The 24,142-nt window shown below is 45.2% G+C and overlaps 1 protein-coding gene across 1 annotated transcript in view; it reads left to right on the top strand.

Moving 5' to 3' along the window:
• The first annotated feature begins 4,995 nt into the window (after positions 1-4,995).
• The window catches only part of CREB3L2 (cAMP responsive element binding protein 3 like 2), a 77,758-nt gene continuing 58,611 nt past the window's right edge, over positions 4,996-24,142 (top strand). Inside the window, exon 1 of the mRNA XM_069858736.1 lies at positions 4,996-5,141. Within this exon, the coding sequence (XP_069714837.1) occupies positions 5,034-5,141 (108 nt within the window). The 5' untranslated portion in view covers positions 4,996-5,033. The remainder of the gene's footprint in view (positions 5,142-24,142) is intronic.

The following is a 24,142-nucleotide window of genomic DNA, read 5'->3' as shown; positions in this document are numbered from 1 at the left end:
GGTGCCTGCATGGTGCCCTGCATGAAGCGGGTAGATGTTTGAGCCCTGTCCCAGCTCTGCTGTGAAGACCAGCAATGTCTGTGGAAGGCTGGCAAAAGCCTGTGAGGAGAAGCCATGAACTGCAAAGGCAAGCAAGATGAATTCATGCTTTGAGAAGTCTCTGGGTACAGGAGGTGGGAATATTCTGCTAAAGGGAACTTGTGTTTCTGTCAGTGTACCAATTATGTGGTTTTAGTAGTAGGCTGTCTCCAGCACTGGCGATCCCACTTCTTTCACAAGTATTCATGTCAGAAAAGGAATATAATGCCAGGATTGTGGGAAGAAAACTTCACTATCCTCAACCATATCTATTTTTAACTCTGAAATTTCTGTGGTCAAAGCCTTTTTGCCAAGTAGCAGAGCATGTCTGTACATAGAAACTAAGACTTGGTGGCTGTTTTATCTTGGCGATGGTGAGCTTCTCCGGACAGCAGTGTGATTTAGATCTCATTCACACAAGAAATTTGCTTTGTTAGTGCATCACCAGGTACTGAGCAGTGCACGTAATGTGTTTGTACATGACACAAAGGAATCAACTGTCATAAGATTTCTACAAAGACATCCTCCTACAGGAAATGTGTGTTAGAGGGTTTCAGATTTCTTTCTTGTGCTTGTTGCTTTATGTCCCAGATGAAAAATCAGCTTATTTTACCGTACTTTGCCATTTCAGAACAATCTCCAGCAACTACCGTGATTAGAAATTGATCACTTGGTTGGCCTTTGTGCTCTTAGTCCTGAAGTTAGTGCCATGTACTCTTTCAGATAAGCTAAGTTTGTTGAAGAAACCTACTCTAACTATGGCCATTTTCTTTGGCTTTCAATGGATGAGATTTTTCATTTGTAGCTGGTTCAAAAACCTAGCAATTGTAATCCTGCAGGCTCTGTTGCTATTTGTTCTTTTCTTCCTGGTTGACTTTTCAAATTTATTTGAACAGGATGGCTGTATAAATTGATGGTTATCTTGATCCTGTTCGTCACAAGTCAGAAAAATTTCACCTGTAAATATTTAATGAGCCTTTTGTGCAACTGACCTGATCAAGAACTAAGTAATGATGTGGTTATGGGAGTCGTGCCTTCTGTAAACCGGATCTGCAAGGAAAAGAGCACCTTTCCTTTGCCGTCTTTCTGTGACTTATTAAGTGTGCATTATTGCTAGCTTTTTTTCTTTGATATTTAAAGTTAAGTGGTGGTTGTTTGGAGCTTTACTGCAACAGCCTCCTCTTTCTTAGCTAGTTTGGTTTTCTATGTGTTTTTTTCATGTGTTCTTGCTGCGTGGTTTTTCTGCTCCTTGAAGAAAGGTGACAGAAAGCTCAGTAAAAGAAATCTGAGCTCTCCTCAGCCCTATCTCTGCACACAATAAACTCCCACCTCTTTATCTTTGTTGCCGGTTGTTGTTTGTTACCGTCTTTCTGTGCTGCAGAGAGAGTTAAAACACAGTTCAGAAGTCTGTGATGAGGAAATGGTCTTATAAAAAAGGAGAAATCAAAATGTTCTCAGAATTAGATGAGTTGGAGTTTAAAAATAATACTAAAACTGATGAAACATTGAAAACCAGCCTTGATTCTCAGCGTGCTAGTAACTATTGCAATCTACAATTTAAAATTCTGCAAGCAATATGGGGAAGAGCTAGGAGAACAGTTGTGTCTATATAGTGTTCTTGCTGGTTTTATGGTGCTTTCCATTGTGCCTGACTTTTGGTGCAGTGTCTGTTTGTGAGCAGCGGTGCGTGACACATGAGACTGCTCTCCAATGTGTTGTTATCAGGACGCTAAATAAATAATTAATATTCTGTGGAAAGGATTAATTTCTTCCACTTTTGTCTCTTCCTTCTTGGTGCCCTGCACGTGCTGCCAGTGTTCTAGCAGAAACTCACTGATACTGATCTCTTTTTCCCAAGAAAAGCTGGTGCTGCAGCACACAAACTTCAGTGTGGTCTACTTGCTGTTAGTTGCTGCCATACAGGATGAATGGGTCATATTTCTTTACAAAGTCTCAGGTAATTGTTATAGGAACATTGAAGCTCCACAATGAGATGTAGCTTTGAACATTAAAAAGATGGCAGGAACTGGGCAGGATGCCCAGTTACCGCTGCCTAGTCACTAGTTACCAATAGCGTGTTTTGTATTAGCGAATAGCTCCAGAAATGGGACAAGATGCTTATGAATACTCAGCAGCACTGTCTACCACAGCGGCAGCTGTGCCTCAGCACCAACATTACAAGAGAGCCGCTGGAGAAGTGCAGAGGGGAGCGGGACACAACTTTACATGATACAGGAAGAGTGGTAATCCTTGGGAAAAGCAGAGCGCTGTTTACCCGGCGTGTGCGATTTCCCATGGGTGTTTTACGTAAGGTTTCCTAAATAACTGTTTCTCCCTGAGAAGTGTGTTAGAAGGAGAAAGTTCAGCCCAGTTCTCCTGGTTGAATACCAGTCCTTTGGAGACCCTCATCCTCAGCATGTTCAGCAAATGAAGTTGTAGTCACCTAGTCAGCACCTTCTTCTTTTGAGGTGGCTTTTATTTTGTTGGCTTACAAGGAAAACATGCTTCTCACATAGGAAAAACATTAATTTAATGCCCCAGCCCGAAGAAATTCTATAGTCACATTTTAGAAGGATCTAATGTCAGCCCACAGTGAGATGGAGAACCTTTTGTTAAATGGATTGTCACAAGGCTGCAAAAGCTTTGAAAGTAAGAATACACACAATGAAAACGCGGAGGTTTCTGGATAAGGAACTGACCCTTACTGACTTCACAGTCTGCATCTCAGGACTGGCACAATGTAATTGTTTTGACAACAGCGCCTGGCAGTGCCAGAACACAAGAAGGTTGTATCGCCATTCCACCTTGCCAAAGTGTTAGGCAGCAATTCAGGCGCTAGTAATTTGGCTTTACTTAGCTTTAGATGTTTTCCATGCCCTCAGGCATATACTGGACTGACTTGTTTCACAATGACTTAAAATAACTCATCTTTGCAGCAGATCTTTAGTTGGGGCAGTCAGGGATTTTCTCTTCAAATTCTTCACCAAACAATGTTGCTTTTCTTACACTATATAATTTTTTTTTAGTCAGACCAAAAACAATTAATAAATCTTAAAGGGACAAACCCAAGTCACCATTATTCTTCCTCTTTTTGTTGGCATTATGCCTGATGGAAGGTCCTTATGGCTTTGTTTTTCTCAGAGGGCTTCCCTAGGCTCTCCCTAGCAAGGACTCTATCACTTATGCTATACAAGTGTTTGCTCATTCAGTGACTTGAAGTGGTGTGTCACAAGAGATGAAGTCTAAACGGGAGGTCTGACCTGTAGTAGAGAGAACTTATCAGGAAATCCAGTTATGATTCACATGCAATGCAGCGTGGAAATGCCAGTTAATGTTGAACTGACCCAGAGCAAAATGCTTTGATTGAGTTCCAGGAGCTGAAATGAAGCACTGAAGAATGCCCAGTTTCTTGAATCATAAAGATTTGGCATCTTTCATTTTTAAAGAACGGTGAAATGTTAGCGTTGACCTGCTTGGATGAAAACAAGCCTTCAAATATTGTACCTTCACATTAACTGGGATTATTTTTACTGATGAGCACTCTGGGAATGGTACCAGAGTATTCCATGCTGTGAATGTCACAGCTACATGGAGTCTGAAAATGCACTTTATCCTAAAGCAGCTGTTACTTACAAGGTGTGTTCTGTCACGTCTTTAAACAGGTAAGGTGTGCTTGGTCCTATTGAATTCATGCTTTCCACTTTTCATGCTAACACAAGAAGTAGTTACTACTACAAAAAGTGGAATATATTTTATTTGGGCTAAAGTAGAGTTAAGTTTCATCTAGTAGTTGTATTTTTTGCAAGTTAGACAGAATGTCCCCCTGACAGCATGTTTTCTTTCAGACAGGTTTCCCAGCCACTGCTCGCTCTCTGGAGATGACAAGGCCTCGTGTGCAGCGTGCTCTGTGCTGGGCAGCTCTGGCTGCTGCCATCACCTCTGTCTGCAGCCTCTCCCCACCCCAAACGCGAGGTCAGGCAGAGCTGGAGCCGCAGTAAATTGGCGAGAGGTTTGATTGCTGAGAAGCTCATAACAACATTAAAATTAGACCTTGGAAAGTAATAGAATACGCATAAGATTTTTGGAAAGATTTATCCACATGTGTGTAAGGGGGACGCATGTTCTGTAACCGGCTCTTGTCTCGCTGCACACGATGGATGGAGATGCCCTCGTGCTGCCCAGCCCTGATGAAGGGTGTTTGCTTTCTATAACTCCAGCACGAGTCTTAAGGAGTTTATTTGCCGGCATTTTCGGTATCAGTGCTTCGTTTTTTCCTTAAATCAGAAGGCCAGGCAGCCGGCACCTTCAAACCGGACGCTCCCGTTGTGACAGCCGGAGGGCTCCCCTCGCACGGGCGGTGACCCCAGCCCCGGGGGGGCAGGAGCCGCTGCCGAGGGAGCGAGGGGCGGCTGACCCCGCCCGGGCCCACGCGGCGGGGGCGGCGCCCGCGGGCCGCAGTCTTGTCGCTGCCGCGTTGGCTGCGGCTCCCACCGCCCCCGCCGCCCCATTGGCCGCGCGCGGGGCTCCCCCTCCCTGCGCTGACGCGCGGGGGGCTGCCGGAGCCGAGCGGTGATTGGCGGGCCGGGCCGAGGGGGGCGTGGCCAGAGCGGGGGGCTGACCCGCCCTCCGAGGCGCTGATTGGTGCGCTGAGCCCTGAGGGGCGTGGCCAAGCTGGGGCGGGGGCGGGGCGCAGGAGGAGTCCGGACGCTGATTGGCGGGTTGGGGCGAGGGGGCGTGGTCAGGCGGGGGCCGAGCCGCCCTCGCCGGAGCTGATTGGCGGGCGGGGGCCGCGGGGGCGGGGCCGCGGCGCGCAGCCGGAGGGGTGACCCTCCCGCCCCGGCGGCCGCAGACCCGGTGGCGGCGGGGACGCGGCGCGCAGCGCGGCAGCCGCAGCCGCAGCGAGCGGCGGGGAGGGCGGCAGCAGGCGGGGGGCGTCCCCGTGGTGCGCGGCCGCCATGGAGGCGTGCGAGGGCGGCGGGGAGCAGCCGCCGCTGCTCCACTGGGACCGCAAACTGAGCGAGCTGTGCGAGCCCGCCGACCCCGACACGCTGCTGTGCCACACGGTGAGGAGCGGCGGGGGGTCCGGCAGCCGCCGGGAGGGCGGGGGAGGGCGCGGACGAGCCGCCCCCGGTGGGAGGGGCGGGCGCTGGGCCGGGCCTGGGGCTCCGAGAGCTCCTCCGCCGTGTCCGGGCTCTCCCGGCACCGTCCCGCTCCCCGGGCTGCCTGGGATGGACGCTCTGGACCAAGGGGTTTGTCTGCCCCGGTGCCTGGAGCCTGGTCTTTATCGAAATCATAGAATCACCAGATTGGAAAAGACCCGCCGGATCATCGAGTCCAACCATTCCTATCAAACACTAAACCATGCCCCTTTGCGCCTCTTCCACCCGTGCCTTAAACGCCCCCAGGGAAGGTGCCTCAACCACCTCCCTGGGCAGCCTGTTCCACTGCCCAATGACCCTTTCTGTGAAAAACTTGTTCCTAATGTTCAGCCTAAACCTCCCCTGGCGGAGCTTGAGGCCATTCCCTCTTGTCCTGTCCCCTGTCACTTGGGAGAGGAGGCCAGTACCCTCCTCTCCACAACATCCTTTCAGGTAGTTGTAGAGAGCAATGATATTGGAAAAGTTAACTGTCGCATAGGCATGCTATGAGAGGTCTCTCAAAGATGTTGATGAAATCCTTGGCTGAGTGGCTTTCAGGGCCAGCACATCAAGTTTAGGCTTTTTTTGGCTGGACTCCTCTTACTGTTGCTTGTGCAGAATGCATAGTTGGGACAATCCCAAGGCAAATGCATCCCAGCATCTCTGCTCTGTGGTGTCCCGACAACTTGGAGACTTCTTGCAAGCACGGAGATACAACTTTATAAAGTTCCATAGGTGTAACTCCTAAGTGGAAGTGAGCTGGGCTGCTTTGGGGCAGCGTGCACAAAGCTCTTCTCGGCCACTGTTTGTGCAAAGCGCGATGTGTTACGGTTATTGAGCGGCATGTGCTCGAATGGACACTCCGGGTGAGGTGGCGGTGGTGACTGGCATGGGACAAGGGGCCTGGGGAAAGGTGCTTTGCAGTACATGCAGAAAAGACAAAGCTGGACTTCTCCGAGAGACGTAGTGATAGCACAGGATGTGGTGGTTGCAAGGTTTTCCTGGCAGCTGAGAGAGTGAGGTGCAAACAGAGTCACCCACAGAGAAAGACCGACCTCTTCTTGAGGCAGCAGTGGTGATCCTGTAGTGCAGCGTGCAGAGAGGCAGCGCGCTGGTGCGGTGGGATCTTGGTGTTAGTCTTGAAAGGCAAACAAGGAAAATGTTATTTGTTGTGTGCAGTATGTGGTGGCCTTACTGATCCGGGATCGTATCCGTCACAAGGTCCAAGCCTCGTTTCAGCAGGAAGCAAGCCCGCTGCATGCATGACTATCTTTAAACATTGTTTGGCTTCTTTGTCTTTGAAAATTCTTGGGGCTTCTTGCGCAATGTGTATCTTCTGGTAGATCCGGGGAAAACCCACTGTGTGTTATGATGGATTGTTTTTTTAAAGAGACAGCAGGAACACTTAACAATGGAAAGCTCTTCCTTCGAACAGCTGTTTTCTTGTGTGTTTTTTTTTTTCTCCAGCAAAACTAAGAACAACATTGTGAGTGAAATGAGACGCTCTTCAGAGATTGCTCCCGCTCAGATTTTATAGCTGTGCTGGGATGCTTCTTCCTGCTTTGTTTGGAACCTTGTGATGAGAGTCAAGTTACCACTGTTAACTTTTTTTTTCTTATTTAGGATTTTCATATTCTTTTAATTAGCACCCTGAAGGAGATCTCGTATTTGGGTTAGAACTCGTGGCTGCAGCGCCACGGATATGTGCGTTTTCTGACCATTTTCAAGGAGTTTGGGCCTTGATTTTAAATGTAGCTTGACAAACAAAACATCCTGGGTGCTTGGTAGATAAAAATGTGGTGGCTTTCCCTTCCCCTGTTTTCAAATTTTGTTGGGGATTTTAAGCTTCAAATGCTACAGTGAGGTGTGTTTTGCAAGAAATAGTGCATAGCTGGATCTGCAAAACTTTGGTTTGTGAATCCCTTTGAGAGTAATGTTCTACCATTGATTTGTTTGTGTGTATTTTTTGTTTGCTTGTTTTTTTTAGGAGTTTAGTACTTCTTTAGACTACCTTAAAACCAAACAAAAAGTGTGAAATCAATTTCGCTTTTTATTGTCTTTGGAATTCTTCCAAAGGAAGCTATCAGTGAAAAAAAGAAATAAAAGCAATTAAATGCTGTGGGTAAAGTAGGTGTAGTGGAGTATTAGGATCTTTAAAGGCAAATGAGAAGTTATCTGAAATTATCATCATGGGAGGGGGGTGGAAGGGAGCACTACATGTTTCTCTGATTGGACTTTCATTTCAAAATTTGTCCTGCTGTGTGTAGGAAAATATTGTTCTTGCTGTCATGAAATGCAAGTTCTTGATTTACTTCTAGTCAAAGCTTTAAACAATCATTTAATAAAACCCCAGATCAACCAACCATCCACCTCCTCCCCACAACTCCTTGGGTAAAACATCTGTTCTTCTCCTGGCTTATACTTTCCATCTGAGAGGACTGGTTTTGACTCGGCTGGTTGTGCTGTGTCTGCAAACTTCTTGCAGAGTGCTTCTGAAAAGATCGAGGTGATGAACAGACCGTCACGCGCTGCATGAGTGCCCACCACCTGTGCTGGCATTCTCACAGCTGAGGAACACATGTCCTGTGGCATATTCTGGTCTTGGCACACTCCTGAAACGTCCTATAGCTGGGTGTGCAAGTCTGCATTCAGGAAAACTTCTGACTGGACTTAGGAAAAGTGCCTGGGGTAGCCATGCAACCCTAGGAGTGGGAGCTGGACTAGTGAGCAGGAGGAGGGATAAGGTGATGATTGAAGGAAGAACTCACAAGCAGGAAGAAGGATCTGGGTGTCCTTCGACAGTCGGACCTGTGTGCGCAGGTGGGCAGGATGAGAATTCTGTGCCAGCTGCCTCTTGTGTATTTGAAGTTAAATTTTAACCTTTTTACAATGATGAAGGCTGTTTGTGGGTCTGGTTGATGTGAAGCTATTAGACAAGTGAGAATGTATGCATAAACTTAAATACTCAACCTCTGTTTTAAACTATTCTGGCCTGCCTTAATTACCAGGGCAGAAATCCAGCCTCCTGGGGGTTTGCATTTCTCTTTAGCAGCTGATGACTTCACTAGCGCCTGAAGGAGCTGTTCCACTGGTACTGCTGGTGATGTCATTGGCTGTGCTGGGAAAAATGGGGACCTCATGGAGCTCAGCTCAGGTGTTGGCCGGCAGCAGTCCTTCAGGTGACTCATTAAAGGCTTCACAGTTTATAGTAATCACCTGGATGTCAGACAGCTTTGTAGCGGTTATTTTTCCAGAGTGGCTTAATTCCCCATCTGAGAAAAGGCTGAAAGGTTTCCCAGCTGTGTGTTTGTGGCGTATATGACGTGTCTGCATATGTAATCTTTATATGCCCTTCAGCTTGTTATGACTGCGTGTCAGTAATACCATACCCTGGCATTGTGTGAGGTATAGAATCACAGAATCACCAGGTTGGAAAAGATCCACTGGATCATCAAGTCCAACCATTCCTATCAATCACTAAACCATGTCCCTCAGCACCTCATCCACCTGTCCCTTAAACACCTCCAGGGAAGGTGACTCAACCACCTCCCTGGGCAGCCTGTTCCAGTGCCCAGTGACCCTTTCCGTGAAAAATTTTTTCCTAATGTTCAGCCTAAACCTCCCCTGGTGAGCTTGAGGCCATTCCCTCTCATCCTGTCCCTTGTCATGTGGGAGAAGAGGCCAGCTCCCTCCTCTCTACAACCTCCTTTCAGGTAGTTGTAGAAAGCAATGAGGTCTCTCCTCAGCCTCCTCTTCTCAAACTGAGACTGGCGTCAGGTCCGGGCTGAGCTGAGAGCTGTGCCGTCAAAAGCCGAGCGATGTCCGTAGTTTGAGCTTATAGGAAACAGGCAATATCTTGTACCTGTGCCATACGCCGAGTGCCCTGTTTATACAGCTCCACATGGCCCCCTCGGCCACCTCTTGGTTGCTGCTTCTCACCTGCGAGTAGTATTTCTAATAAGACGTAACACATGCTTCCAACCTCATACAGCCCTGAAGGAGGCGTACAAGAAAGGTGGGGAGGGACTTATTATAAAGGCATGCAGTCATAGGACTAGGAGGAATGGCTATAAATTGGAGAGGAACAGATTTAGACGAAACACAAGGAGCAAGTTCTTCATAATGAGGATAGTGAGGTACTGGAACAGGTCGTCCAGGGAAATTGTGGATGCCCCATCCCTGGAGGTGTTCAAGGCCAGGTTGGATGGGCCTTGGGCAGCCTGATCCAGTGGGAGGAGTCCCTGCCCATGGCAGGGAGTTGGAATTAGGTGATCTTTAAGGTCTCCTCCAACTCAAATCATTCTGTGATTCTATGATCCCTTCTGCTGGCAGATGTGGTCACATGGGCTGTGGAGCAGGGAATAGTGTTGTATGTCTTATACAGCAGGCCCCTGCTTCTTCAGAGGGAAGCAGAGAGTGGAGGAAGCCTTCAGTGAAGCGTTAGCAGGGCTGTGCTGTTTGCGTCAGCCCCTGCACGGACCTTCAGCAGGCTGCCACCTTGGATAAGTGTTTTCTAGGGAAGTTCTGGCAGACTGGCTTTAGAGCGTTTTGGCAGAAAGTTCTACTGATGTTACAGCCACTGTGGTAGAACGTTATTATATGTGTGGACATTCAGAAGAGAGAACAAGCACTTGGCTTAGGGAGACAAAATACCAGTGTGCTGTGGTGACAGATACCTGCTTTGTCAAATTTTAGAATCACAGAATCACAGAATAACCAGGTTGGAAGAGACCCACCAGATCATTGAGTCCAACCATTCCTAAACAACACTAAACCATGCCCCTTAGCACCTCGCCCACCCGTGCTTTAAACACCTCCAGGAAAGGTGAATCAACCACCTCCCTGGGCAGCCTGTTCCAGTGCCCAATGACCCTTTCTGTGAAAACATTTTTCCTAATGTCCAGCCTGAACCTCCCCTGGCGGAGCTTGAGGCCATTCCCTCTTGTCCTGTCCCCCGTCACTTGGGAGAAGAGGCCAGCACCCTCCTCTCCACAACCTCCTTTCAGGTAGTTGTAGAGAGCAATGAGGTCTCCCCTCAGCCTCCTCTTCTCCAGGCTAAACAACCCCAGCTCTCTCAGCCGCTCCTCATAAGGCATCTTCAGTTACAAATTTCAGATCTGATGCAGTCTGTTGACAAACATGCTGTGAAATGCTAACTACCTGTCCTGTTCTTGGATGGGAGCTGAAAGGCCAATGGTTCTTATGAGCCTTTGACATTTAAAAACTTCTTATTCAATTTTGACTAGGCAGTCTTTTTTTCCCCCATTTTCATGGTTATTTTAAGACATAAGCTGCTGGCTGCTGCTTCCAGTTGATAGCAAAATGGAGCTGAAAGTAAGCATGACTGATCTTGGCATGGCAAGAACTTCACCTGCCCTACAGGTATGTGGGGGAACAGCTGGCTTAAATATTTAGGACTAAATTCCTAGATGTCATGTCCTGAGTTTCTTGATGATTTGTCCGCTGGAAGATACTTCAAATGCTTGTTTTTAAGGAGCTTGACTATTGAATTTCAAGCTCATATGAAAAAATTGAAATGCCCCTAGTATCACATTGGTGGTGAGGCACTGGAACAGAGAAGTCCTGGATGCCCAAACCCTGGATGTGTTAAAGGCCAGGTTGGATGAAGCCTTGAGCAACCTGATCTAGTGGAAGGTGTCCTTGTCCATGACAGGGGGGTTGGAACTGGATGATCTTTAAGGTCCTTTGCAAACCAACCCATTCTATGATTCTGTGATTCTCTTGAGTTGTGTTTGAGCTCAGCAGCCTACGGCTGTGTCACTGGTGATGCCGTGGGGAGCTCCGCTCTGGAATATTGGTGCAGCATAGGTTGGCATGAGCAGAGGAGGCGTCCTAAGCCTCAGCTACAAAATTGCTATCTCAGTGCAAGAGCAAAACTAAAGTCATCCACCACTGAAGGTTCAGTGATGCTGGAGCTCAGGGTTGTAATTGTCATCTAAGATGACCTGGGGAAACTTTGAGCCATCCTTCATTCCTCAGAAAGATTGCCCGTTACAAGCCTCTGAGCCTCAGCAGGAGCTTGCTGTGACTCATTTCCTCTCCCACAAAAATGGTGGTCGCTGTTACTCTGTGTTCTGATGACTTCTGCAGAAATGCTGCCTGTGAACGAGCTGCCAGGGATTGCCTCTAGTTTTCAGAGTACAGCAGTAGTTAATTTAAGTGGACAACATTGCTTGATGTGCAGCTGGCTCTGTCTTATTTTGTGGTGGCTGCATGTATTTCTCCGTAAAATCTGGTGTCAATATAGTTTGATGCATTTTTTTTTGCGGGGGGGGAGGGAAGGGAGGTCCTTCATTTATTTGAAAGTGGGGTTTGGCCTGTTGCCCATTAACAAGAAGGCTGAAATCTCTTATTTCTTCTCCATATAGCTGTATACAGAGGACTAGACAACTACCTTTCAGTGGAATAAAGTCAGTCCTTTCAAGGATTTGTAAAGAGGGGAAATGTGGAAATGAGATTTTTAAATAGTTGTATACAGACTGTGTACAAAGCAGTAGTATTAAATTTTGAGAACGATTTTCCATATTAAAATCAGGATCACAAATACTGAACAGCAGAACTAGTTGTATTTGGTGCCTTGTAATGAAAGCCATCTTGCCCCCTTGTTTTCCCAAATTTTAAATAAGAAAACCGTTGCTGTTTGCCAAGGGACTTTTCAGGTACCAGTAAAGGGTCTAAAATGATCTACGGTTCCTCTAAGAGCTGAGATAAACACAAGTGGGATACTCTGAAACTTTATCCTCCCATTTTCTGATAGTTAAAATTAGAAAAATAAGGGTATTGAGTTGCTGGCTGGTTTCATGTGGACTGGCTGTAACTGTATAGTGAGGTGCTTGATCTGCAGTGAGGGCAGGAGCTGAAAAAATGCTTAGTCTGTCCTGGGACTGACTTTGAAGCATGGTAGATAAGAATGAACTCACGCTTAATGTACAAAATGTAATGTAAATTTAAATATAAATTAATGTAAAAAATCTTTGGGTTTCTTTTTTTTTTTTTCCGTGATGGATATGACTGATCTGCACTGTCCTCTGCAAATGTTTCCTTACTTTGGAAAGCCAGTTGTTAAGGTTGTTAAGTGTGGAGGAGGTTGTGCATGATAGCTGGAGTAAAGGAATTTCATTCATGGCGATACCAGACAGGGTTTTCCTGTGTCTGGAGTTGTTCAGCTTATCTACAGGGATGGGGGGAACTTGTGGTCTTTGCAGGTCTTTGTTTGCACTGTGAAGAGTCTCATTTTTAGGGTCTTTCGTAGCGGGGGTGGGGGGGTTAAGTAATTTTCCACTGTCATGGGAGGTGTGCGTGTGTGCAACCAGTGTTTTATTAAGACACCCTAACTTTTCAGGATCATTTATCTCTATGGAGGAGGCTGATCTGACTAGCTGCAGATCCCAGATGGGGACATGCAGTTTGATGTGCTCTTTTTGCGTCCCTCTTGCTCCCTGATGCACTGACTTCAGTGGCATCATTTAATTTGCCCCCTATTTCTCCTCCTCTGCAAGCCTGCCCTCAATGCTTTTTCTTATATGCTCTGAGATCAGATCATCTTCATGCCAGCTGTGACAAATAGTGTCTGTGTCACCATGGACTTGTTTTTCTTTGGTGCCTTAGCTACCAAGGTACCTCTAAAATACCTGGTTGTTGCTTTGAAAGTGAAGAGGTGGTCCTTTGAAAGTAGTCCTCTTCTCTCCAGACAAGTTATCTTGCTGGCTTTGCATCTGCAGATAGATGCAGCTTTTTTGTGCTGTATCCAAATATCAGTAATTAGGCCCTGCTGTCCTTAGTGCTCTCTGTGCTCCTTCTTCCCTGCATTCCCCAAAAATGTTTTCCAGTCACTTTGTAAGACTTAGTTTAACCATCCATCATCTTTCTCCTCTGTCTTGGGCTGCTTCTCTGCCTTTCAGAGAAGTATCATTTTGTGATTGAGACTTTAGCAATTATTGATGGCCAGTCAGATAGGTGACTGACCCAGCTCAGTGGCACTTGTTTCACTGGCTGTATTGGCTGCATACCTTGAGCTTATGAGGTCTTCACTTAAACTTCTCCAACTCCCAAGAGCAGCTTTCATTTTTCCAAGGGACATACGTGGGTTTTGGGTGGGTCTCCAAGGAGCACTTTCTCAGTAGAGCTCTGTGTCTGTTTCTTTAGGGAGGGCACGTTTGTTTCAGCTACTGCTCCTTCTTCATCTCTCTCTGATTCATGGACGTGAGACATCAGTACAATCTGGATGCCCTTTGGCTATGCTTTTTCTGGGTGACAAGACCTGACAGTGCAGTTTTGCACCTGAATGTAACCGCAGGCTGTTGTGGCAGCTGCCTGGGAGCTCATCCAGCTGTAAAATTACTTTCTTGCAAGCAAATAGCTTTCAAGGGGTATCAGATCCCTGATGCTCCTTACGCTGTAGCAGGCCAGGTATGGGTGCTGATGTGAGAGGGCCAGTAGGATTATTTGACTGATTAATGGGTGATGGAACTATATTTTGGGCTAAAGGAATGTGCAGTGGGAATAGTCTGAGTAGCTTTATGGGTTGTACTTGGATGTAATCCTGATGTATGCACGTGTGTATTTGTTTGATATCAGTGGATGTCACTGGGAAGAAAAAAGGGAGGCAGTTGTTCAAAGATCAATAGGAAAAAGGTTTTTTTTGAGAAGAGTGTGGAAATGTAGCAGAGAAATGGACAGACCTGAAGTTCAAAGGAGCTCTTGGAACCAGTTGATGATATCACAATCCCTCCATGATGCTGTGTGTTGGTGAAAAGTGGAGGCCGTCTTGGATGCTAAACTGCTTGACTTGTATCAAAGTGACAGAAACAGTGTGTGAAAAATAAGCTTGTCATGGGGCCACATTTTTACTGGCAAATATGTTACCCTTTCATCTCACTTAAGGGAGTGACAGGCAGTAAAGAAGAGAGGTCAAAAGTGGTGGGGTTTAATAAGGCATAGCAGAAGTGAGCATTGTGTCTTCCTTCTGTCTCTAGTCTGAGATGCTGAGCTCTTCATAGCTGGGATTGTCATTCCCTCTGTCTTTGAGCTGTCAAACATAGCTTGCGACTGCAGAAAAAAGTCACCAAATTGAGTTATATCAGTGCGAAATATGTGCTGGAAGGATATAAATGCTTTGTCACATAAGCAGTGCTCTCTCTCATGAGGGTACATTGGGAAGCAGAGATGGCAATGGGAGAAAATAAGGAAAGGCTGGTGAAATGGGATAGACGTGAATTACTAGAGTGGTCTCCATAGCTGCCATCCAACTGAATGTGTAGCTTAATAGTGCCAGTGACCTCCCTGTGCCTTCAGTGTGCCTTGGAAATTATTCACTTTTTTTTGTTTTGCCATCTGCTGCTAACTGGCTTTCAATCTCCTGTATGTGATCAGGCTCTGCTGTGGTGACAAGCACAAATCTAATGGAAAAATGTGACACCCACTTCATCTCTTTCCTCCCTGCCAAGGAAAAACATTCTCCTGCAGCCGCGCTGGGGCTGGGCTGGCTTTGTCCTTTCATGCAAACTGTTAGTCATATGGGGTGAGAAATAGAGGCCAGGCTGGTCTGAATATTTTAGGGAGCTTTAGGCAGGAGCCTTGGGGAGCTTCAGGCCTCCTTCTTTGTGAAGTCTGATGTGTCTTGAACAGAGATGCAGGAGGGAAGAGAGTTGGTGTTGGTGGAGGCTTCTCGCCGTACTGGGGGCAAAGAGCAATACTGTTGATGTATTTCAGTGGCTTCCCTGGAGATGCACATGCTGGACTTGCTCCTCTCCTGCAGCTCTGCCAGGACAAGCCCTGGCTGCTTGGTGACACCCTGGAGCACTCATCTCCCCAGCTGTTGCTGGAGTTGAGGTTCCCTGCAGAGATAAGGTACGTGCTCCCTCGTGTGATGTGGGCTAATCTCTGATAGAGAGAAGCGAAGTCACTCACTCTTGTTCTGCACTGAAGATGTTGAGTGCTGCCCCAGATTTTGGATGAAAGCAGGGTTGTCAACTGTGACAAAATGCTTTTAAGTATGTGGTGGCTTGCAAAGAGAGGAAAGCATCTGTAAATTGCTCAGATTTTAAATAGCCCGTTTAGTTTTCCTTCTCCAAAGTTTGGATGCTGTGATGCAAAGGTCTGTTGAAAAGAGTTGAAGAAGAACCTGACTCTTTATGCCACTGCATGACAGGAGGTTGAGAGAAAATGGACATCAGCTGGAGTGAGAGAGATTCAGACTGGTAAAGAAAAATTACTTCACTCTAAGAAGAGCTGAGCCCTGGAGGAGGCTGCCCAGAGAAACTGCACCAGCTCCTTCCTTGGAAGGTTTTAGGACTGGACTGGATAAAGCTCTGAGTAACCTGATCTGAGCTTGGTGCTGACCCTGCTTGGGCAGGAGGCTGGGATAGAAACCAATTGAGAGCTCCCTTTAGCTGGAGCTGTGCTGTGGTTCCTTGGACAGCAGTCCTGGACCCAAGACTCAGATTTAGATGTGGATAGGCAGTGGTCTGATCCCCAAGTTTTTCATGGTGCCATTTAACTAGTGAGTGATTGACGCCACTTGGTTTTGCTGATTTTTGTTAGGAAACTGTTGTTTCTGATGACCACGGTTTCACAAAAGCAATGCTTTGGGTTTTTTTTTTTGTTTGTTTGTTTTGGTTTGTTTTTTTCCTGTTCTGATTTGGATTTACTGAAATGGGGAGAAGGAAAACAGAAGTGAGTTCCAGCCTTCCTGAACAAATGCTTGTTTCTGTGTGTACATTTTCCTTCTGTGCAGCACAGATGATGTGCAGAGTGGTATGTTTGACTTGTGATTTCTTTATGCACCCAGGATTTTGTTCAGGATTTTCCTGATAAAATTCTGGGCTATTCTACCTCCTTGCTCTTCTGTCGCATGATATGACTATATAAGAGCCTACACTATTTGATTCAAGGCTGTTTGTCTTTATGCAACCTCTTACCCATCAGGATTGGCTCCTGTCTATTATTTCCTTTTTGTGGCTAACTCTGAAACTGTAGGTGTGGGAAGAGACCACCCTGCATAGTAGCTCATGTGACTAGCTTGGAGGAGGTTTTGTTGACCTACAGTCTGAAAAGCAGCCAAAAAAAAAAAACCAATCCCAAAAACCTAATGCCTGAATACCAAGCAGGTCTCTGTTACTTCACCCTTGCAGTCCTGCAGCAATTTTTGTGTACAAGGGGAAGCTTATCCCAAGGCTACTTTTTTCCCAGTCTCCTATACGTTCTTTTGTGTGCTTTAGTATTCTGGTTGCAATGTTTTGATTTTGTGTGGGTTATATGAAAACGTGTGTTCTCATTTGTGGAGCTTCTGGAATCTACAGAAGACATTTGTAGAGTATGTGTAGAATCAAAGCTTAAGAGCAATAAGAAGCAGATCTACTCTTCCAGCTCTTCTTGCAGCAAAACCAGTGGTGCGACTGTTGCTTTCGGGGAAGGCTTGTGACAGTACGGATAGGATGAGATCTTCAGGAGGAACCAAGACTAAGAAGATCATTATTTCTAGCAGCCAGATACCTGGCTTTCTTGGATCTGTCTTGGCTAGCAAAGGATAAAGACTGAGGAAAAGATGATGTCCAAAGTGTCCACTTTCATACCTCCTTATATGAGGCAGTGGCTGACTTTCTGCAAAACATCTGTCTTTCTCATCACGGGTGTAACTGGCCTAGTCATCAGTACTCCAGATGTTGGAGTTGCTGCAGCCCTGCCCTTGGTATTCTCGGCTAGCTCGCCTGACTTGCTGCTGGAAGGCGCAACTCAGGATGGACTCTAAAGTAACAGGTGTGGCAGAGATGAGCTTTGGTTCTATTTTTAAGGCACAAGCCTTCTGCATGCAAAACTTGTCTCCTCTTTGTGCCTTGGTGCTTTTGTAGTTCTGTTTCTATTTGTCTGGTTTGCTTCTCATGGCTTTTAGTGGATGCTGTTGCTTACGAGAAGGACAAAAAGAGAAAGAAAAGTCATATTATTATACTTATCCAGAGTGACTTGTGGCTACTCACTTAACTCTTCTAATTCAGAGTAGAATTTCAGCTGAATTCCTATAAACTATTATTTTTCTCTGCATCTGCTCTGAAACTTGAGTATCTTTCCCTGTTGCTATTGCTTGTTTGTTGGTTGTTAAAAATACGTTGCAAAAACACAGAGAAAAAATGGACCTAGTTTGCTTTGTTTTTTCTCAACTACAAACACATCTGCGAGATCAAAACCTACAAAAAAGTGGCACTGACCTTGAAAACCGTGTAGTAAATGTCTTCATTCCTTTTCTAAAAAATTTAAAGCATTTCATGTTCATGGCCTTTTTTAACTAAATGAAAAAGATCTGGAAGAGAGGCATACAGATAACCCTCTCCTCATTACCTTGCTTGGAACAGCTTTCTGGCAAGATTAGTTGGGGATGAAAAAAATACTTGGTTTTAAGATGCAGCATCAGTGTTTGAGAGGGACATTATGATATGGTGATATGGTAGCTGGGATGGAGCTATAAAGAACCTCTGGGCTCATTTGATTTTGTTTTAAATTTGCAGGTATTTGAGGGGAAAAGGGAGGTTGGAAATATAGGCAAGAAATGAGAATCTGCAGAAAATTTCATTGCTGAAGGCCAAGGGAAGAAACAACTTAAGCAGTTATTCAGCACAGAAAGCTGTAATGTTTGTGTATATCAAGGAAGCCGGGGGTATGACTGTGGATGGCCAATTGACTGTGCCACTGCCATAGCGATCATTAAGGTGTTCAAAAGTATGATTTGGAGAGGTGGATGGAAACTGAGGCTTTTAGATGTTAATATGCTGCAGTTTGGCTGTAGGCTTTTCAATTCTTGACACCTGGATATCTGAAAGAGGCTGATTTGGGAGAATTCCAAGAGCAGCAGCAAAAGTAAATGGTTTAAGTAGTTATTTTATGAGGAAAGACTAAAAACATTAAATGCATATTGCTTTGACAGGTGTTTGGAAGAGGATGTGAAGTGATGTGATTAGTACAGTTTATGTTAAGCTCACACTAATATTATTGAGGCTTCTTTCTCAGTTTCATAGCTGTATATAATGTAATCTTCAGTATCAGTACCAGAATAGACAGGCTGTAAAAACTTTGGTTTCAGTGGTGGTTCTCATAAGACACAGGTAATGAATATCATTGTACTCAAAGCAAGATCCCTTCAGAGCTTTGAGCTTGAAGTAAAATTATTGTTATCATGAAGGGGATTATGAATCTTAATCTATCATTATGCTATTCCTTTTTTAAACTGCTAATGTCCTTTGAAAATACCTTTTCTTTTTTTACCCCAGGTAATACTTATAGGTTAGAGAAGAGTAAAAAAGAATCATCATGAAGTAGAGAAGAGCTGACGAGCTAAGAATATCCAAGAGGAAAAGACAGTGGTGGCAAATGTAAGGGTAGAAAGGGGGCTTTTTTTTGTGGTGTAGTATGAAAACTAACCATTGTCGGTAATCAGGTTACAAAACTTCTTGGAACCAGCAAACCTGGATGACTGGAAATCCAGATAGGCTGAAAGGTCCCAGAAGAGAAGTTTGGCTTGTTGACACTGATTTTTGTTGGGTCAAGAGGTCATAAGGAAATGTTTGAAAACATTAAATTGATTAAGAAAGAGTAAAAAGGAAGAAATAAAAAATATGCACTGGAGATCCTGGTACCAAACATATTTAAACAATACAGAAAAGCTCTTGCAGGATTCCAGAGTTACAGAATGGAAGGATACAGATATGATTTAACCAGGGTAAGCAAGATTTTATAAAAAACAGATACAGTGAGACATACCTGATTTCATTCTTTGAGATGAAAAAACAAAGAAAGTAAATAGAGAAATTTTGCAAGTAACTGGGTATTTATTTCATTCTATTGATTAAAAAGTTGGATCACAAAATGTGTGAAATTAAATGGCTGACTCAAAGTTTTGCTAATGGACAACTGGTGTCAGAGGGATAGCTATTTTTACTTTGTGAAAAGGTACCAGACAGGAGACTTCTCATGATTTTCATCCGTGATCCAGAAGCAAGTTACGTATCTAGAAACAAAAAAATTGTCTGTACCTGTACCTATGCATCCAGGATGCATACTGGAAATCAGGATTTGGAAAATGATCTAGAGTTCAGAGCAGACAACCAAATCCGTGTGCTCCGCTAGGGTGATTCTGAAGGAAAAGAATTTTTTTTTAAATCCATGGTTTTCAAAATAATTTATATTATTTAACTTCAGTGTACAGTGTTGGTATGCAGTGCTACTACACAATGTCCAGTTCCTGAAGTTCAATGCTTTAAACAGGATAGGGAAGAACTGGAAAGTTCATTTTTCTTTCGTAACAGGAAAATAAAAGGGGCAAGGAGGCTGAAAATATACTGGAGGTGGATGCTTTTCTCAAGTCCTTGCAGCACACGTGTTCTTTCCTGGAAGTTATATTTCAACAATGGACAAATTATCAGACCCTATAAAAGGGTACCCCAAGGGAAACATAATGGATTTGGACATGCGGAAGGGTTGTATTAGGAAGATTTCACAGTCCTTGGTAGCTCTGAATGCTATAAAACCTTTTTGCTGGGGCTGTTGACTCTCTGGATATCACAAGGCAGAACATACAGCGGCATACTGCTTGACTCCTTTATTCTGTCCAAATGTGTCACAACATTTGGTCATTCTCCTAAACTGCGTTGATTTCAGTGAATTTTAAATAAATGCTTTAATATCTTCCAGCTGTTTTGAACTGCTTGTGTTTATCCTGACATCTCTTGGCACATATAAAAAGGGACAGTACACAAGGCATGTGAGAAAGGGTAAGATTTCTGGTAGAAAAAGGCCTTTGCCCCAAAATACAAGGCCACCTATATGTATGTTCCTTCTTGGAGCTGAGTACCAAAGATGGCCCTGTATTCCTGTACCTCTGTTAGAACAGACTAGCAAAAACATACCTGATCAATATCAGTTTGTCCAGGGTCTTCAGCCCCGGCAGGTGAAGTAAGGCAGGGGAAGGGAAGAGAACAAAGCACTTAGGATGAGGTACGAGTTAAAAACAGTAGATGGAATGTATGAGGAGGTAGGATGAATACCCAGTATATAAAGGAAAGTTTCTAGTTTTCATTTTAAAGGCAGATTTAGTGGAAGGTGGTGGGTAATACGATCCCAGCTGTACCATGGTACAAACTTTTACCCCAGTTTTTAACAGTGGAGGATTATTATTTTTAACAGTGGAGGACTGCCTTTTTTGCCACGATACTACAAGGCTGTGCTTTTCTCCATAACCAGCTGGAGGAAGCTTAAATTCCATTGCCTGTGACAGGCCCTACATTATTAATGTCTATCCAGAACTTTTGCAGCATTTTAACAAGCCTGATGCTTTGGTTTTGATGCAGGGTCAGTCTCCCAACAGCTCGTGTTTCATTTTGGCACACAGGTTGAGATAGGAGGAGAAAAGTACCCAGAACATTTGGGAAGGGTGAATAATATTAATTGCTCAGTGTGCTCTGTATTTAGGTAGCTGGCAGACAGAAAACATTGCCTTAAACTGCTTCCATGGTATGCTATAACCTTCTCTAGTGGTGGTGCTGGTTTGGTTTTCCTTTGGAATGTGCTAACAGGAAAAATATTTTATTCAAGTATTGAGTGGACAGCAGGCATGGCTTCAAAATATCTAAAAGCTGTATTAGAAACAAAGTGATCACCAGGAGAGCACCCAGCGTCCCTAAAGCAGTGCTGCTTCTCCTTTTGGCATAAAGCTTCCAGCATGCCCGTGATGTGTTTTGGTGGGGAGAGCTGCTGCTCTCATGCAGTGGCCCCTTCCTGACCTGCTGCTCGGCATCCATCGGATGCTTCCTGAAGAAACACCAACAACAGGTCTGGCTGTGAATGAAGCTCCTCAGCTTGATGATCCTGTCAGGCTGGTCATGCTCTGCCGGTTCTCACAGGAGAGGCTGAAGCTACGTGTGCTGCTGGGAGTCACCCGTCTGAGGACAGAAGAGATAAGCAACCCTGGTCCTTAAGCACTAGTTAATTTGTGGAGCAGAGGAGTACTCCCATGACTGCCTTTGCCATTATTCTCTGGAAAGATAACCTGCAGCAGTGGAGCAATAGTGTGAGACATGCAACGCCTTAACCTGCTTTAAGTGCCCGGAGTCTGAATGCTGAATGTGTGCTTAATCCACTCTCCTGACTGACACACAGCAGGTTTATCTCTGCAAAGTTGCCTTCTCTCATTTCTGCTTGGGATATATAGTGGAGCTGAGCTCCTCATGACAGTGGGCACTGCTACATGCAGGTGGCAGATCTCTGCTTGGACTGGGTGTGCCCATATGGAAACCATGTGGAAGGGCACTTCTGCTGTTCCAGGCTGTTGCCCTTCACCCTGATGCAGCCTGTGGGGAGCTGGACACTTGGGTTATGGCCAGGACACAGAATAAAATCTGGAAATAATAGCAGAAGTGAGATATAAAGCTCTTCTTCCCTCCTTTCCCTCGTGTGCTTAGACCAGGGAGTGATTTTTAAGACCTTGACTGTTAAGATGTCTTGGAGGAGACTTTCTTCAATTGCGTGTCCTCTCTTAATTGAGCTTCTTTAGGGCACTTTCAGGCATATGTCCCAAAAATCTCGAATCACACTTCTGTGTAGATCTCCAACAAGAGGTCTGGTGTTTGAGCCAGGCAGGCTGTGCTCTGACAGTTTAGTCTAGCAGCAGGTGAGGAATGTAAGTCAACGGTCTGGCCAGGGAGATGATCCGAAGCGACTGAGCAGATGCCAGAGAAAATCTAGACCAAGTAGGAGTGTGAAGAAACCTGGAAGCAAATGAGGTGAGGAAGCGTAACGAGTTGTGCACAGAACAGGCTGTGATTTCAGGGGTCTGTAGTACGTACCAAAGGGAAATGGCTTTGCAGGACTGATGCTGGGAAGTGGCTCTTAAAAGCTCAGTCACTGGCAGACATGGCAATGTCTATGAGCTTTAAGGTAGTGCTGTGGCTATGTAAAATGCATCTGTGCAATGCTTTGCTTAAGAGCTCTTGTGTTAAGCAGAGATATCTGAAATATCTCAAACTGGATTGAGAGTTCCCCATGACAAGTTGTACCCATACAGGTCCTCATCTCTTCCTCAGGACTTTGGAGGGGAGAAGGACCTGGTGTAGCCCTGAGGTTACATATAGCTTGGTGCAATGTCCCATAGCAACAGGAAGGAGGAAGCTGTCATGGTTTTCTTCTTGTCTCTAAATAGATTGTCAAGGATTTCTGTAAAGTCCAAAGGCACAATTGATGTAATCAGCACTTTCAGGCTCCGAACTGTGGCTCTTGGCAGACCCGTCTGCGATCCACAGAGGTGTCTAAGCCCCAGCCATCAATAAACATGCAGACAAAACTATATTGCTTTCCCCGTAAGACGCTGCAAGTCAGTTTAGCCGGGGACCCAGCTAAGACTCTTATTTCTCCCTGGCTTGATGGAGGGGGGAATGTTGCATCATTCCTCTAAGCCTCTTCTTGGAAGCTCCATGCAAACCCATCTGTTTCCAGTTAGTGACGCAGTGCTTCGGGAGGCTGAGCCAAGCCCAACAGGGATGTTCCTCACTTAGGGAGTGAACAGTGGGGCCTCTGTACTAGAATGTTATAGGCAGCATACTGACAGACAGTTTGTTTAAATGCCCAAGATCAGTATTAACTTCTTAGAGTCTTCTTTTTAGCAATTACTCTTTCTGTCCTGGTGGTGATGTTCATTTAAAAAAAAAAAAAAAATGATGAGGAGGAAGGAGGGAGGAGAGAGTTTTTCCATCCCGCTGTGACAGTGTGGAAAAACAAGGTTATAAAAGGTTGTTCTATATAACTTTATGCCAGGAGCAGCTCTGCCCCATTTAGGTCTTTTCTCCGCTATTGGAGAAAAGCATCGTCCCTCAAACTGGTGGACAGGCTTATATGAAAGGAACAAGTATAACACCTCTAGGAAGTAAAAAGTGCTTCTAGTATTTTTTAGAGAATGGATATAGCTGTAGGGTTTGTTGAGGAGATTCAGGGAAGGGCAGAGAGAAGTAGAAGAATGACTGCGAAGTACGTACTGTTTCAGCCAACTCCTGCCCTAGAAACAAACCTTGCAGTGCAGGAGGATGCTCAATACTGTACTCAGAGGGGTGTCACTTCTGCTCCTCACCTTGCTGATAGACGCTTGTCTTGTGGAGCTGATGTTGTTAAATTTTCATCTACTTGACCCAGGCCTGCCAGCTGCTACTGGGTAAGTTTAAATAGAAGAACCTCCTCCTTTTACAAACTAAGGTTTTGAGGGCTTTTCGGTGGATCCAGACTGAGGGACAGGACAAGACTGGGCAACAGTCAGTTTGACTGAGTTTGGGGGAAAAAAGTAGCAAGTACGGCTCATAGCTTAAAGCTTTAATGAAGACTAGTTGGACTGGCCCAGGTGGAGGTTTAAGAAAGTAGAAACTGGCTGTAATCTCAGGTAAAACAGGAGCTATTGGTAAAAGGGGTTGGATTCCTCTTACTAGATATTTCTAGTATATGTGTGATGAACCTGCTTAGTAGCAGAATCTTTACAGATTGTTCTTTGTTTTATGTTGCTCTGGCAGACATCGTGCAATTGTGTGTATTAATGCCACTTTGGAAGCCTGGGCTTGCTGGTCAGAGGCACCTCTAGAAGTTCATTGCTTGTTTTGGTCAAAGGCTGACTGATAAAATGTAGTGCAAGCTGGCTCAGCTGTTTACTGTGACTGAGATTCTGGCTGGGCTTACAGGAGTATGAAGGATTAAAGGAATCAAAACAAAAAAGAAGATAAAATGTGCCTGTACCAGGAAGTGATGAGTTCACCAGGGGAAGGAGTGCACTTGGCCTTGGCAAGAAACCTTGATCTGTCCACTGGTGTGTTGCTTTTCTTGGAGGTGTGCAGTACTCTGGAGACAAACACTGTAGTTTACGAAGAGGATGGGACTGTGCAGTCCAA

The sequence above is a fragment of the Phaenicophaeus curvirostris genome, chromosome 1 (assembly GCF_032191515.1).
Source record: "Phaenicophaeus curvirostris isolate KB17595 chromosome 1, BPBGC_Pcur_1.0, whole genome shotgun sequence".
In the NCBI taxonomy this organism is placed as follows: domain Eukaryota; kingdom Metazoa; phylum Chordata; class Aves; order Cuculiformes; family Cuculidae; genus Phaenicophaeus; species Phaenicophaeus curvirostris.
The sequence above is the reverse complement of the archived record's forward strand: the minus strand, read 5'-3'. Positions and strand labels throughout refer to the sequence as shown.